An 18,086-nucleotide genomic window follows, 5' to 3' on the forward strand; every position below is an offset into this window, starting at 1 on the left:
ATCTCTCACAGTATTCTCATCTCACGACTCTCTGCTCTTGGTATTTATGGAACTGCCCTATCTTGGTTCACTTCTTACCTGTCAGCATTACATTGCTGTTTGCCAGGCTAAGGGTGAATCCCATTTCTCTGTCTTACCCCTTCCCCTTCCCCCTTCCCCTTAGTTTTGCGCGTTCACGTGAGAGTTTCACAATTCTCATTTTGATCGAGGGGTAGGGCTAAGGGGAAGTGGTAGATACCCCTTAAAACCAAGCATTTTCGCGAGCTTACTTGAAACCAAGGGGTACCCAGAACACACTGCGCAACCGCCAACAATGGCGGCCAGATCATCAAGTATTCAAGTATTTTCGGCTTAAATAATTTATTTAAAAATTACGACAGTCCTGTACATATATATATTTGCAACCATGTTCTTAATTGAAACGCAACGCTAACGTTACATTGCTGATTTGCACAACAGTCCCGCAGACTAGCCTTGAATGGACTCCATGCATGTCTACAGTTTTAACTAAACTCCAAAGTTTGTGATCAACACTTGTCGGCTCTGGTGACGTAGCAGCCAGCTAGCGACGGTGTATGATGACGTAACCGTAACCAAGTGGTGTCTCATTTCATAGGGTTATGTTTTCACCCCTAGTGCTTACCACTCGGTTTCGAGGGACAAGGGCTAGGGGTAAGACGAAGGGGTAGGGGAAGGGAAAGGGGTAAGACAGAGAAATGGGATTCACCCCAAGTCCTCTCCTGCCCATGTCTCTCACGGTGTTCCTCAGGGTTCTGTTCTTGGGCCTTTACTCTTCATCATCTATATGCTCCCTTTAGGTAACATTATCCATCATCACGGCTTCAACTTCCACTGCTATGCAGACGACACCCAGCTCTATATCAGTTCTCAACACAACTCTCCTTTTCCCATCAACTCCATATCAGCTTTTATTAATGATATAAATGCTTGGATGACCAGTAACTTTCTCAAACTCAACACTGATAAACAGATCTACTACTTGTCGGTTCACCAAAAAATGTTGCTCCTTTCTGTGCTGACAATGTTAACATTGCTGGGATCTTGGTTCGACCTTCCACCACTGTTAAAAACCTGGGTATAATCTCTGACTCCTCTCTTTCTTTCCTACCTCACATTTCATCACTCACTAAATCTGCCTTCTTTCACCTCCGTAATATCGCTCGTTTACGTCCCTTCTTAAATATCAATGATGCTGAGACACTGGTTCATGCCTTCATTACATGTCAACTTTCATTACTTTTCTTTTCAAAGAAATCTTCTCATATTACTCCCATCCAACACAGACTTCATTGGCTACCCGTTCATTTTCATATTCAATACAAGATTCTCCTCATCACCTTCAAAGCACTACATGGTCTCGCCCCCCCATATATTTCTGATCTCATTCATACTTACTCCCCAGTTCGCACACTTCGCTCTACAGATACTGGTTTACTGTTAATCCCACACCACAGGTTACCATCGTTTGGTGGATGAGTGTTTTGTATCTCTGCCCCCACACTCTGGAATTCTATTCTCAAACACATTCGTGATCTTTCTTCATTACAGGGTTTCAAAACCCACCTTAAAACATATCTTTTCCTTTCTTGTTTCTCTGATCTCTGACTGTATGATCTGATTCATGCCATTGAGTTTGCAGAAAGGTGCAAAGTTCTCAGGAAATATAGTGACACTACGCCAGAGAGATGTTTGCTGTAATTGCTGCAAAAGGTGGACATACTAAAAGTGGATAAAAAGAGTACGACTCACTTCTTCTGATGTTTGTTGTGCTCAGAGCAACCATCTGCATGTTTCATGAACATTATGAAATGAAATCATGTTTTGGAGGCCAAAAAAAAGGTCCACAGAAACTGTAAACATCAGCGTTTCCCATTAATTAGCTAGACTTTGGTTTCAAAATGAACTGAAAATAAGATCTCCAACATGGGTGTTTTGCCAAAGCATCCGTCAATCGAACCACAAAATCCCGATATGGCTCAGAGCACTTACCAAATCACAAAAAGCTGTTTAAATGTAATTAAATAAGTAGATATGGTCTGTTGTGCTGCAAGCAGATTACAGCATTTCACTGGAATTGTAATGTGAAACATTTGTAGTCCAGTTGTGACATAAACTTACAGGTCTCCCTGCAGGTTTCTGCCAAAATAAAAGTTTGAGGGTTTAGCTCTTGCAGTTGAAGAAATTAAGTACTGCTGTAATTTAAAATGATCAATTAATAAATACTTGAAATATTTTATATAATAGTAATAAAATAGTAATACATTACTATCCCAGGAAAAATAATAATAATAATAGTAATTATTATTATTATTATTATTCCTAAGACTGCAATATAATATAAAATAATTATCATTCTTCTTCTTCTTCTTCTTCTTCTTATTATTATTATTATCACTAAGACAGCAACATAACTGAAATGTATTTATTATTATTATCCCTAAGTCAGCAACATAATTATTATATATTATTATTATTATTATTATCACTAAGACAGCAACATAATATATGTCACGTATCGCTGCTGTGTGGAGAACGCAGGAGTCGAGGAAACGTTTAACAGCCTTTAATCAAGGAAACACTGAGAATAACAACAACAGCAGCTTGAGCAACACACGCAGTAAACAAGTAGACCCGACAAACACTAACTGAACAGACCGGGGCTTATAAACACAGGATAATGAGGCACAGACAGGTGCGGGGAATCAACTAATAATCAAACTAAACAAGGACAGGAACAAGACCAAATAAGGCAAAACGGGAACTGAAACGCATGACAAAACAGGTCCAATCCTGACAATATAAATGTATTATTATTATTATTTCCCCTAAGAAACATTATTTAAATTATTATTATTATTAATCTTAAAACAGCAACATAATATAACATTATTATTATTATTAATCTTAAGACAGCAATATAATAACATTATTATTATCACTAAATTAGCAACATAATGTAAATTATTATTATTATTATTATTCCTAAAACAGCAACATTATTATTATTATTTGCACCTGTGTGCATGTGATGTGAATTGTTTTTTACTCCGTTCAATTTGGTCACTGAAAAGTTAATTTTTTCTCTCAAAGTGCACAAGATTGATGCATTTAACTGTAAAATGCACAAAATATCCTTCCACACCCATCTTAGAGGGACAGAAGCCCACCTTAGTCTCACATAATCCTGTGGGAAACCCTGAAACATTCTTTTCAATTCCTTCATTGGCTCGTTCGTTCATTCATCAGCATCACTCTGCCTCTCATGAACACTCTGCTCATTGACTGCATTGTGTTTGTAATTCCCTCATTGTGTGCGGTCGGGAATATGATGCTCTGATACGGCTGTGGAGACGCTGTGATTCTCCAGGGTGTATTTTGGACGTCGTTCAGGAAAAGAAAAGTGGGAGATTGAGTTTCTCTGCTGTGCTGCTATTACAGGAGCAGCAGCTACTACAGGCATTTAAACACTGCTTGCTTCTGGATGTTGTGGAAATAAAACACACCAGTTGTGTGGAATCAGATGTGCAGGACAAACATACTTTCTAACAAATGCAATGACAGCTGCACAAATCTACTGCTTAGTATCGCTAATGACGGAAATGATACATCATGAGTTGATTTACTTTATTTAACAGTCCTTATCAAAGGAAGAAGGCTCCACTAAAAATAATGGATGAATATGAGCAATAATGTTTCATGCTTTAAAACTCTTCAATGCACTCTCTTCGTATAAGAGTTATTTAAATATTATCTCAAGACATATATAGTATTTCAGGATAGCTTTTATTTGATTTCTCTCATTATGCATGTTTATTTTTAATTGCATGTTAAGAAACTTGCTTTAAGCATGCCACATAAAATAAAATTGTTACCGTTAGACTGCCTTGCATCTTATTTGCTGAATGAAATCCAATACTTGTTTCTTACGAATTTTGTGCTGCTGATTTCAAAAATACTGTTTTGTTCTTTTATGTCACACTTTCCTCACAATATATAATGCATTTTGTAGCATTTTTGCTTTTGATGAGCATTCGTGAGGTGAAGAAGTTTTGTATTCTGCTTTAATCGTCAGAAAACACCACAAACACATGATTCCTGTCTTCATCTGAGCCAGATTACAACTTGATCAATTCTCAGCACATTTTCACATGCACGGGTGATTCTGAAGACATTATTTTATGTCTAATCATGATTTCCACACCTTTGTTAAATGATGCATTTTGGCATTAAACCTTTCGACATTTGACGGCTTTTGTTATTTTGATGAGTGCATTAAAGCAGATACATACAACTTAAAAAATATTCACTTTTTTTGTGAAAAAACTACACAAAACTAGAAAGTTTTACTGATATTTTAGAACTCAGCATCATCAAATTAGCTAATATTAGGCTTCTTTTTATTTATTTATTTATTTTACAAAACAGCAGAATGATGGAGGGTGGTTATTATTGTCTGAATTTTTAATTGTCGCCCGTTGCATTGCCATGCACTGCAATAAGATGCATGCCAACTTTAACAAACATCTCAAGCTTGTTCCTTCCTAATCAGTCTTGTTGTCTTTGAACATAACGCCTCTTGTGTGAAGTTGAATGCCTCTAATGAAAGCCTAAAAAACATTTGTTTACAAACTAAACCAGTTGCATAGTTCAGTATCTGCCAGTCTGCTGCTGAGAAAGAATATAAAACAGCATGAAATGATCAAATTGCATAACATGATTTGCACAGCGGTATCTTCCAGAAGTCAGTGGCTTTACTGATGGAGTTTCCAGCCGCTGCTTCACCCCTCGAAAACAGCAGCGACCAACCGAGCCGATGGTCAGAATGCCGAATAATCCCACATAACTGCAACAAGACAACAATCGGGACATTCCTGAATGGGTTTCTTGGTAACAGAGACTGTTAATCAACAGAATATCAGGTTATTTAAAGCCCAAAACAAGGCAGAGAATAGAGGCAGTGTGCATGCGGCTCATAGGAAATGTGTCGGCTGCGATCGAGCCGCAGAAACCGCTGAATAAATACAGTATCTGTAGCACGGTGTTTGCTTTAGCTCCGCTCCACACAAAGCTCACATTGATCAACTTCCTCTCTGAATATTGTCACGGAGGAAAATGACGCTCACGTTAACGGCAGAAATGCTCTGAATTCATCTCTGTCCTGGAGCTGAATGAATGCATTAAGACTCTTAAGTGTGGTTTCCAGTACACTGCCATAAAGCATTCTACGAAGTACCATGTGCATACCATGCTATATAAATATAGCAATCATACTAGTCTGTACCATAATATGTATCAAAGTTTTTGAACAATAGTACTATCGTAATACTACGGTTTTCCAGATGCTATCATGATAAAAAATACCACAATGGTCTTAGAAGGACAGAAGTGTTTCTGTCATTAAAGTAAGAGCAGTTTTTCTCAATGACAATATTCAGAGACTCTAAATAACAATCTAAACAGCAATGAGATTAAATGAAGCGCAAATGTGACCCTGGAGTACAAAACCAGTCATATGGGTCAATTTTGTGAAATTGAGATTTATACATCATATAAATAATCTTTCCATTGATGTATGGTTTGTTAGGATCGGACAATGTTTGGCTGAGATACAACTATTTGAAAATCTGGAATCTGAGGGTGCAAAAAAATCTAAATACTGAGAAAATCACCTTTAAAGTTGTTCAAATGAAGTTCTTAGCAATGCATATTACTAATCAAAAATGAAGTTTTGATATATATATATACTGTAGGAAATGTACAAAATACAATATCCTCTTTAAAGATGCACAATCTGACGTCTTGTTAAGCAATAGCGAATTGCCATCGGAATATTTTAGCATCTACAAACTCCATTAATGGCATTATGTAACGTTTCCATGTGAGCATGTTCATATTCATGCAGACTGATTCAGTAAAGAGCATCAGAGGTCAAAGCAATCAGAGCTTTTACTGTCATTCAAATCGGACTGAATCAGTAATGCATGCATTCAGTGGCTAATGCATATGCCATTGTTTACGTCCTCAGTCGGGGATAATTAGCTATTCGCTGGCGACGGGAGAAATCTCTCGTGTTTGGCACACAACAGCACACAGCCTTCATTTAAGGTGATATATTTGCTCGTGAAAATGGCTCAAATGTGTCACAGGCAGAATGGTGTAATAGTATAAAGCACCTAGCAACACTAACATCACGTCTGGGCAGTGCATGCACACACACACACACACACACACACACATATGCACCAACCCTCCAGGGTAAGCGGAAATTGGTTTTATAAGCGCAGAAAGGCCCTTTGTAAACAATGCATATATCTGAGATCTCAGACGCTCTTTCATGAAAGTGAAGCGGCTCTTTGTGAACGTGTTTTTCTTTGCGCCGAGGGCACAAGGGCGGCAGTCTTCCTCCGTGGCGCGCGGCTCGCAGGCAGAGGAGGCTGTGTTGACAAGCAGGGTTTACTCATGGAAAAAGTGTACAATGCGCACTCTGTTCAGAGACTGACTTTGGATGCTAGTCAGCGCAGAACAAAGCCGGCTCAGTCCGGCCGCCCCTGTGTGGCTTTTTTTGGGGTAAGCCCTCTGGTGTAACATCGATTTTCGGGTATAGTTCACGTGAAGAGAAACAATGAGTCCAGCTCCAGCGACTTCAGCACAACATCGGAGGGAAGGAGAAATGAAACAGAATGGCATTTTGTGTGTCGGCGTGTGAGTCAGATGTCCGGTGAGATATGGAGAGGCCAGAGTCTTCAATGACCTGAACTGAACTCATTTGATCCAATAAAACAATGCCTTTTAAAGGGATCTTTCACCCAAACATGACCACTAAAAAGGACATGAGGATGAGAGGAAAAAATATATCTCAATGCTTTTTCGTTCTCTCACAAAAGAAACGTTGGATTCTTTTATAAATGTTTCATGCAAAACTTTCGAGTTCTTTGTGCGCAAATGCAAAGTTTAAAGGGTGAATGCAAAATATAATTCAATGCTTTGTTACTTTTCAATGCTTTTTTTTTGTTATCTCGCAAATGTTTGTGTTCCTTCAAGAGACTTTCTCTCGCAAATTCTTCAACTAAGAAACTTTGGATTTGCTCGCAAAACTTTCGAGTTCACCGAGAGCAAACGCAAACTATAATTCAATGCTTTTTTACTTTATAATGCTTTTTTAGCTCTCTTTTGCATTCCTTTGAGAAACTGCAATCTTTCACAAATGTCTTGTCGAGATCCCTCAAGACACTTTGCATTTGCTTGCAAAACTTTTGAGTTCTTTGTGCACAAATGCAAAGTTTAAAGGGTGAATGCAAAATATTATTCAATGCTTTATTACTTTTAAATGCTATTTTTGTTCTCTTGCAAATGTTTGTGGTCCTTCAAGAGACTTTCTCTCGCAAATTCTTCGCCCAAGAAATGTTGAATTTGCTCACAAAACTTTTGAGATTTTTGTGTGCATATGCAAAATTTCTTGGGGTAATGCAAAATATAATTCAATGTTTTATCACTTTTCAATGTTTTTTTCATTATTCAAGAGACTTTCTCTTACAAATTCTTCAAATAAGAAAGTTTGGATTTGCTCGCAAAACTTTCGAGTTCACTGAGAGAAAACGCAAACTATAATTCAATGCTTTTTTACTTTTTAATGCTTTTTTTAGTTCTCTCAAAAACGTTTTGCGTTCCTTTGAGAAACTGCAATCTTTCACAAATGTTTGTTTGTTGTTCTCAAATGTTTTGAGATTCCACACGAAACTTTGCATTTGCTTGCAAAACGTTTGAGTTCTTTGTGCGCAAATGCAAAGTTTAAAGGGGAATATAAAATATAATTCAATGCTTTTTTACTTTTCAGTGCTTTTCTTGTTCTCTCTTAAATATTTTGAGGTCATTCAAGAGACTTTCTCTTACAAATTCTTCCCCCAAGAAACTTTGCATTTGCTAACAAAACGTTTGAGTGCAAAGATTCTCGGGGAACACAAAGGTAAGTAAAGTTTCTCAAAAGGAAATAAACTTTTTTTGCAAGAGAATGAAAAAAAAAAAAAACATTAAATAGTTTTTTTATTCCCATCTCATATTTTTCCATCATTGCAAAAGATAATTCAGTGCCGTTTTTCATGAATGCAGTTTCTCGGGGAATGCAAAGGTTTTGCGAGAGAACACATAGTTTCTCGAAGGAACACAAAACATTTGCGAGAGAATTGCGTTTTTCTCATATTTTTTTTCCACGACTTCTGTTTTCTGTGGAACACAAAAGAATCTGTTTTGAAGAACGTTGTGAACTAAACAACATTGGAGGCCATTGAATTTCACTGTATGGACAAAAATATGTTTTTTCATTTTTGGGTGAACAATCCCTTTAAGAGCAAACATTTCTGTTCTTTTGCCCTCGACTGCAGTCCTTGACTTGGTACAATGATAACCGTACAGTATTTGTTATAAAATATAAACAGCGTCTCACATGTGGTGTGTTTTTAAATGCAGGAACAGAGAATCTCTTCACATGATAAGCCTGTCTGTCTGCCTTCATATGGACTTATAGAGATAAAGCAAACAATATATTGACTTCTAAAGACACTTTTTAATTTTCAACGATTAATCTGTCCACCACAATAAATGTCTATGAATTATATTCATACGGAAGCTTTTCTCAGAAAACACCCATATGTGTGGATAAGATTCATTTTGGTTATTATATTAAACAGTATATGCAGGGCTGCACGATTTGGGGAAAAAAAAATTAATTGTGTTCTTTTCTGATAAAATTGTGATTGAAATATAAATGCAAATTTAAAAAAAAAAAAAAAATCTCCAGATTTGCTGTGCTTGTTTGTAGTGCTGCACAATTTGGCCAAAATGTTGTTATTATTTATCAATATGACAATAAATAAATAAATAAATAAATGACGTTATTTGTTGTTGTTGTTATTATTATTATTTTATTGTCATATTGATATATAATCACAACTTTTTTTTGCCAAATTGTTATTAGTATCCTTATTATCATTTTCCTTATTAGTATCCTTGTTATTATTATTCATTTATTTTTATTATGATCATTATTTTTATTAAATAAAAATGTTAATAAAATGAGAAATATTGCTTGTGTAATGATTTACTTTAAAATAAAATAATTACCATTTAAGAAAAATATAATAATAATAATAATAATTATTATTATTATTATTATTGTACATTTCTATTAATTGTGTAGCCCTTACACCACTCATTTTAATTTCAATTAGATTTTTAATTTTGGTAATTTGGTAATTTTTCTAATCGAGGACGTTCCCAAATGTCTGTAAAGTAAGGTTGTGTCAAATTTAGCTCTATTTGCACTCAACTGCAGCTCAGTAAACACTCACAGTCTGTCGCTGCTCAAACACGGACGCTCTGAAGAGTCTCCACACAAAGACGCGCTGACCGAGAGCAGAACTAATGAAGGCTGTTTCACCGCTGTGATGCTAACGGTGGCACTACTAGTTTACATGAGATCATGAGCAGAACAGAGGCCAAGTCTGAGCAGAACATCTGAACACATCAGCTTTTATAGTTCAACACATACTGGAAGTATGAACCTGCAGTTAATGCATGCATTCATTCACTGTCGTTTTTTCCTTCTAATATGACTATATCTGCATCTACATGCCTATACTAGCTTTTGCATGAGCTGCTAGACACTCTTGAGATGCTGCCCTACATGACAAAAAATATGCTTGTTTTTTTGGCCAAAATATATTTTAAACATATGCTAAATATTTGTTGTAAACCATGAAGCTCAATGAAATATATTTTTGAAATTGAATATATATTTAGTTTTAACGTGCATATACAAAAATATATTTAAAAATGTATTTCAGGGGTAAGAAAATACATTTACAATATTTCAGTAACCTACATTTAGGCTCTGTTCATGATTTATTTTTATTCAAATGTGTTTTCTTTGATTGAAATATATAGAGGGCAAATATATTTTTAAATAATTCAAATATACAGTATATATATCAAAATATAGCAAATATATATTTGGAATTTTTATTGTATATTTTCAAATATATCTCTTTTTGAATCATATTTAGCTAATATATTTGTAATAAATATTTTTGTATATAACATAAAACAATATAATATAATATTATATATATATATATATAAAATATATACAAAATGGCCCAAAATAACACAAAATATATGTATAAAATATACAAAAATGTTTGTATATAATATAATATTATATAATATACAAAAATAGCCCAAAAATATATTAGCTAAGTTTATTTATATTTGAACATATTTTTAAAATATACAAAAAAAGAAATATAGGTATTGTTAAAAAAAAAAAAAAAAATACATATACATACATACATATATATATATATATATATATATATATATATATATATATATATATATATATATATATTTTTTTTTTTTTTTAATATATTTTAGCTAGTGCTGTCAAACGATTAATTGTGATTAATCACATCGAAAATAAAAGTTTTTGTTTGCATAATATATATATGTGTGTACTGTGTATATTTATTATGTATATATAAATACACACACATACAGTATATATTTTGAAAATATTTACATGTATTTAAATGTATATATTTATATAATTTATATTTAATATACAAATATAACATATTTTTCTTAAATATATACATGCATGTGTGTATATTTCTATATACATAATAAATATACGCAGTACACACATATATTATGTAACCAAATCTTTTATTTTGGATGCGATTAATCGCGATTAATCGTTTGACAGCACCAATTTTAGCAAATATATTTTTTGGCCATTTATAAATAGATTTTTTTATATTAAATATATTGTATTGAATATATTATTTAAATATTTAAAAATATATATATTTTCAAAAATATATTTGTTTTTGCTGTATGTGGCACATCTGGCTGAGAACACGTGCAAATCTCCTTTAGTCAAGGGGAAAACCAGATACCTGATCACATGTGTGCCGTATGTGGCGGAAACCTGGTTTTCAGGGACGAGTCTGTTATATAAGCTACACACTTGTGCCCTGATAACAAACAGACACTCACATCCCACTCGGACACTCGCGCAAACAAGCTAACGATCAACAGATGTGCGCTTGAGTAATCGCTCAGTGTTTGGCTGCTGAAGAAAAATGCTGAGAAACCCTGTTTACTGTATCGCTGGAACGAGTCGCAGATCCGTTACTGTATGAGCCATTACTTGAGAGATTTCTTCAACAAACCTTTCACAAACACTGAAAATAACCAACCAAACGTCTAAATTCTGTGTCATTCAGAGAAACAGATCGTGCATTTCCACATTCATTATAAATCAAATATAGAAGGCGGCAATTGATTTCCATTATAATAAATAATTAGGTGTGGAAAGAATAACACTAAAGTAAAGCTCATTATCCAAACAAAAGATGCTGTTAAATAAACTCAACATGCATTAAAATGAAATGTTTCAGTTGCGCACCTGCAGAGTTGCGTGAAATGAGAAAACCATTAGAAATGATACGAGTAAAACCTGAAAACACATTAAAACATCCAAAATGACATAAGATCTGAGCTTTCAAATATTTAGGGTTTTCTTGAAAGAAGTCTCTTTTGCTCATTAAAGCTGCATTCATTTGATCAGAAAAGTATAGAAAAAATTGTGAAATATTATTGCAATGTAAAATAGCTGTTTTCTATGTGAATATCTGTTAAACTGTAATTTATTTCTGTGATGCGCAGCTGTATTTTCAGCATCATTACTCCAGTCTTCAGTGTCACATGATCTTCAGAAATCATTCTAATATGCTGATTTGCTGTTCGAGAAACATTTATTATTATTATCAATGTTGAAAACAGTTGTGCCGCATAATGTTTTTGAGGAAATGTGATTGATTGTAATGTTATTTTAAGGTTAAAAAGGTTTTTAGAGCATCCATCAAGTACAAACAACATCACGAGGACATTCCAAGAATGTTTATCTCAGAACGTACTCTATTTTGCCAAAAGTATTGGCACCCCCTTCTAATGAACAGGTTTGACTACTTTAGTAATTTCCATGAGTACAAATCTTAATGTTTCAGCATATAATGATATTCTAGGGAATTGTGTGCTTCTAATTTTACAGCAATAGTTTGGACAGGACTCTTTTCTGTTCTAACATGACAATGCCTCTGTGTATAAGGCAAGGTTCAGAAAGAAATGATTGATTGAGTCGGTGTGGAAGAACTTGACTGGTCTGCAGAAACCTCTGCTGTGACTTTAAGAGCCAAAAACTCTTTACCAAACACCAATGACTTCCAAAACTGTTGCAACAGAGTTAGAAATACAATTTTTAAATACATGAATTATGTTTCCATCTTTGTTGCCACAGTTTTGGAAGTGCCTTTTTCTGTTCAAAAGAAGGGGGTGTTCCAATACTTTTGTCCATATAGCGTATGCAGTCATTGGTGTTTGGTAAAGAGTTTTTGGCTCTTAAAGTCACAGCAGAGGTGTTTTCTGCAGACCAGTCAAGTTCTTCCACACCGACTCAATCAATCATTTCTTTTTGAACCTTGCCTTATACACAGAGGCATTGTCATGTTAGAATAGAAAAGGGTTCTGTCCAAACTATTGCTGTAAAATTAAAAGCACACAATTCCCTAGAATATCATTATATGCTTAAACATTAAGATTTGTACTCATGGAAATTACTAAAGTAGTCAAACCTGTTCATTAGAAGGGGGTGCCAATACTTTTGGCAATATTAGATAAAGTTTAATCTAATCTTATTGTGTACATAATATAGTGTATATCAAATATTAATAAAGTTATACCCTGTTGAAAAAAACAGCATATGCTGGTTAGGTATGTTTTGAAGCATGAAAACGCTGGAAACACTGCGTTACCTGCGGCTCGCTGGCACTGACTGCGGTTGATGTGCGTGAAGTGATCGTCGCAGCTCTGAGACGAACAAACACAGCCGTCGGCCGTCAGGTTACAACCAGAAAACACACACGCCGGGTTCACGGGACCCACAAACCTGTGTCTGTGTTCGTGACGGCGAGACCCTGAGAAACACAGAGTTACAGGTCAAACACAGGCTAGCCATGATTAATGCGCCATATAAATCCCCACTTACTCTAATGGAAACTTGGACACATTTCTGCTTGATTGAATTTAAATACATTTAGGTTTAAATAACTTTATGCTGAACATAAACAATGTGACACGATGGTTTATGAAAAGATATATCATGTATTAACCTTTTAAAACACGTCCCACATGCCTGCTTTGGGACGTGTTCCAATGAAACAAAAGGCAATAAAAAGATTATTGTGCTGATACTAATAAAATCTATATATTGAATGTCCTAAGTAAGGTTTATTAGTCTTTCTTTCCTGTGATGGAGCTGTTCAAAGAGAAAATTCAAGAGTTTATGTTGATTTAAATGCTAAATACTGTTTATTTTGTAAACAAAATACTAATGATAATTAGAAAAAATATATATTTATACATAATGAGAGGCTTTTAATCATAAACAAACTTGATATACACTGGGACTCTTATTTTGAAATGTATATTATTTACTACTTTCAGCTGTTCATTAAAAAAAAAAAAAAAGAGTTGAGAAATATGGGAACCAAAATACCAATAATAAACAAACAAACAAAGGTTTTATTTATAATGAGGGACTTTTAATCATAAAGAAGCTTGAAATACCCAGGGACTATTATTTTGAAATGTCTTTGCTTTACTACTTCTGACTGCTTGTTCAAAAAGATTAGAGAAATATGGGAACCAAAACGTCAATAATAGCGTATTTATGCGTAATGAGATGCTTTTAATCGTAAACATGCCTAAATTATACAGGGACTCTTACTTTGAAATATATATACTTTACTACTTCCAGTTGCTCATTCAAAAATATCAATATTAAACAAATATGGGAACCAAAATACCAATAATAACACCAAAAAAAAACGCATAATGAGGAACTTTTAATCATTAACAAGCCTGAAATACAACAGTAAACATTATAAATTCATCAATAAGCAATCGTTAGACATAAACGTGCAGGATTCACTGACTCCGAACTGCTCTAAAAATGCACAACAGCGCCATGTTTTGACTTTAAAATGTGCAGCGCTCTCATTTATTTAATTGAATCATATCCTTTTGAAGTTTAATATTGCCATTTCTGTATAGCAATGCTGTTTTTCCATCCCCAAATTTACCCATAAAGGAAAAAATAAATAAATAAATCCATCCAGAATATATTTGAAATGTATGCTAAATATGTGCTAAGTGAAGCTCAATGAAATATATGTTTGAAATTAAAAAATGTATTTACGTTCCAGCCTTCATATACAAAAATGTATTTAAAAAATAAATTTCAGGGGCAAGAAAATATATTTTCAATCCTACAGTAGCCTACATTTAGGATTTATTCATCTTTTTTTTTTTTTACATTTTTTAAAAATATGTTTTATGCTCACACATGACAACAAATGTTTGCTTTTTTTCTATTTTCTTGGACTGAAATATATAGAGGGCAAAATATATTTTTTAAAATCATTTTCATATTTTTTGTTTCAAAAATATCCCAAAAAATATATTGGTAAAACATATACATATGTGCATAAATGTATAATATTTTAGTAAATTTGTTTGGCCATTTTTTTTGTATATTTTAAAATATATTTTAAAATGTTTTTGAAATTTGAAAGCGTAATAAATAATCTTTCCATTGATGTATGGTTTGTTATGATCGGACAATATTTGTCTGAGATACAACTATTTGAAAATCTGGAATCTGAGGGTGCAAAAAAATCTAAATATTGAGAAAATCACCTTTAAAGTTGTTCAATTGAAGTTCTTAGCAATGCATATTACTAATCAAAAAGTTGTTTTGATATATTTACGGTAGGAAATTTACAAAATATCTCCATGGAACATGATCTTTACTTAATATCCTAATGATTTTTGGCATAAAAGAAAAATTGATACAATGTATTGTTGGCTATTGCTACAAATATACCTGTGCTGCTTATGACTGCTTTTGTGCTGCAGGGTCACATATGGGTGAAACCTCTTAAAATGATAATTGAGACTTTTGTTATACTATTTAAGAATTCGATCAAGTCACATGTAAGCGTTCTTTAAGACGTTTTATGCTCCGGATGAAATCCTCACCTGTTTTCCCAGCATGCACGCAGGCGTCTCTGTCGGGAAAGCTGAAGGTCCGGATGCAGGAGTGTTTGGATTCACACACACACTGTCCATCCACACGCTCACAGCCGCTCACCAGCGGGCAGCGCTCGTCCTCATCGTCTGCATCCGTCGCATCGGGTACCGCTGTGGAGAAGAAGACAGAGTTACCATGGTAACCCAGACTCGTCTGTCAGGCTCGTTTCGTCTCCGTCTCGGCTGTCGCTGAGATTTGTTTGCTTTCGTTCCACAGAATGGCACCAAACAGAGACGCTTAAACCACGTCACGCCTGGAAAGATCTCTTTAATGTCTCAATTGTTTCAGTGAGATGGAAAGAAAGCAGACTTTCACCTGTTGTTCTCAGATTTTCCTTCATTAAAAAAGCCTCACAAGCATCTCCTCTAATGTAGGTCAAATATTCAATCATCACTATTATTATTGCTCATAGTTACGATTAACGAGTAATAAAGTGCCGGGGTTATTAGGCTATAAGCTGAAATAAAACAAATATTAGATGAAAAATATAAATGAAAATTAGAAAAGTGGAAAATAACTGAAATAAAATCAGCCGAAGTACTAAAATAACTCAAACTAAACTGAAATAAAAATGTTAAAGCTAAATAGAAATCATTTTAAAAAGCACATAATTTTACTAAAACTTGAACACTGAAAATAAAAATAAAAGCTAATTCAAAATATTAATAAATAATATAATAGTATAGAATTAATACTAAAATAACATTAGTTTCTGTTTATATTTTGAATTAGATTTTATATTTTGTTTTCATTTTATTTTAGTTAAATTATAAGTAATTTTTGTTATTTATTTAAATATTAATTTATTTTTATTTATTTTAGAAGTTAAACTAAATGAAAACGAGAAATGTTTCCTTGGGAACTAGCAATAAGACATATTTAAGGTGAAGTATTTAAATTACTAAAACTAGACTGAAATAAAATAATAATAAGCAAAATTGAATTTTTTTTTTTTTTAAAGCACAAAAATATTACTAAAACTTGAAAACTGAAAATATACAAATAAAAGCTAATTCAAAATATTAACAAATACTGTATAAATAATACTAAAAGAACACTACTAAACTCTGCAACAGTGTTACTTTAGTATCACTGATATTCTGTTATATTTTTGTTAATATTTTGATTCAGACTTTATTTTTTAAAGTTTCACTTTAATTTTAGTTTTAGAAATTTTATTGTGTGTTTTAGTCATTTTTATTATTTTTTTAATATAGCTTTTTTGTTTTAGTTCATCTAGTTTTAGTTATTTAAGTTAAACTAAATGAAAAAGAGCTGAAATAAAATAAAGTTTATTTGATATTTTATCCCTTTTTTTCTTTTTACATTAAAAAAAAAATCTATATTTTATTTTATTCCAGTTAATGCTAATTTTGTTTCAAGTAACACATTTTTAATGGTTTTAATTTGACTTTTAGTTAATGATAATAAACCTGCTTAGTACTGTGAACTAATCTGACAATAAATACTGACAATAAAACCACAGTGAGAAAAAATCAGACTGAGAACATGTGAGACAAAACTGACAAATGAGCTCTGAAAGAGCAACCTCTGAGTAACAGTATTGTTCAACACTAGAAACAGCTCCAGTCTTTCTAACTTCCACTGCCTCAGGTTTCTCGTGAGCTCTCCTGGAGTCTCCATGTCCTTCACATGCATCTCTGTGTTTTTCCTCTGTCCTCTGCCATGTGTGTTAAATAAGTCTAGAGTATCCACGTCAGACACAGACCCCCTCGGGCTCCCGCAGGTTCTGGCTGAAGACCCCCCAGCCAGCTGCATGTGAATAAACAAAGACAAAGCGGCTTCGGCGGCTCCTACGGTCCCCCATGATGCTCTCCTGGGGCTTGGCTCACCAAACAAAGCAGAAGAAAACAGCTCAGGAGACGCAATAGAGATGTGTTTCTACTCTAAACGTCCTGAGGAGAAATAAAATCAGACCTAAAGTAGGAGTAGATGTGGTTTTTAGCTCAACTCTCCCACTGATCTCATTTTTGTCTAGGAGAACAATTGAGGTATAATGTGTTTTCTGGTATTTCGCAATACTGGGTTTTTGGACATTACCATGGCAATACTATAGTATTTTGGACAAGGTACTATGGCAATACCATGTTTTTGGACATGTTTTATGGTAATACTGTTGTATTTTGGGGGCTTTACCATGCTTTTGGACAGGTGCCATGGCAATATTATAGTATTTTGGAATATACCGTGTTTTGGGACATTACCATGGCAATACTATAGTATTTTGGGGGCAATACCATGTTTTTGGACATGTGCCATGGCAATACTATAGTATTTTGGACAAGGTACTATGGCAATACCATGTTTTGGACATGCATTATGGTAATACTATTGTATTTTGGGGGATTTACCATGCTTTTTGACAGGTGCCATCATGGGAAACCTATAGTATTTTGGACTGTACCATGTTTTTGGACATTACCATGGCAATACTACAGTATTTTGGGGGTGATACCATGTTTTTGGACATGCTCCATGATAATTCTATAGTATTTTGGGGGCAATACCATGTTTTTGGACATGCACCATGGTAAAACTACAGTATTTTTGGGCATTACCATGTTTTGGACATGCATTATGGTAATACTATTGTATTTTGGGGGATTTACCATGCTTTTGGACAGGTGCCATCATGGGAAACCTATAGTATTTTGGACTGTACCATGTTTTTGGACATTACCATGGCAATACTATAGTATTTGGAGGGCAATAACATGTTTTTGGACATGTTCCATGATAATTCTATAGTATTTTGGGGGCAATACCATGTTTTTGGACATGCACCATGGTAAAACTACAGTATTTTTGGGCATTACCAAGTTTTTTGTACATGTAC

General features: G+C 33.9%; 1 protein-coding gene across 1 annotated transcript in view; it reads right to left on the minus strand.

The window, feature by feature from the left end:
* Positions 1 to 18,086, minus strand: part of LOC131522657 (cysteine-rich motor neuron 1 protein-like) — a 60,737-nt gene that overhangs the window by 34,042 nt on the left and 8,609 nt on the right. Inside the window, exons 2-3 of the mRNA XM_058748277.1 lie at positions 15,178 to 15,339; positions 12,891 to 13,052 (exon numbers count right to left, since the gene is read on the minus strand). Coding sequence (XP_058604260.1) covers positions 12,891 to 13,052; positions 15,178 to 15,339 — 324 coding nt within the window. The remainder of the gene's footprint in view (positions 1 to 12,890; positions 13,053 to 15,177; positions 15,340 to 18,086) is intronic.

This window comes from Onychostoma macrolepis, chromosome 17, assembly GCF_012432095.1.
Source record: "Onychostoma macrolepis isolate SWU-2019 chromosome 17, ASM1243209v1, whole genome shotgun sequence".
NCBI lineage: Eukaryota > Metazoa > Chordata > Actinopteri > Cypriniformes > Cyprinidae > Onychostoma > Onychostoma macrolepis.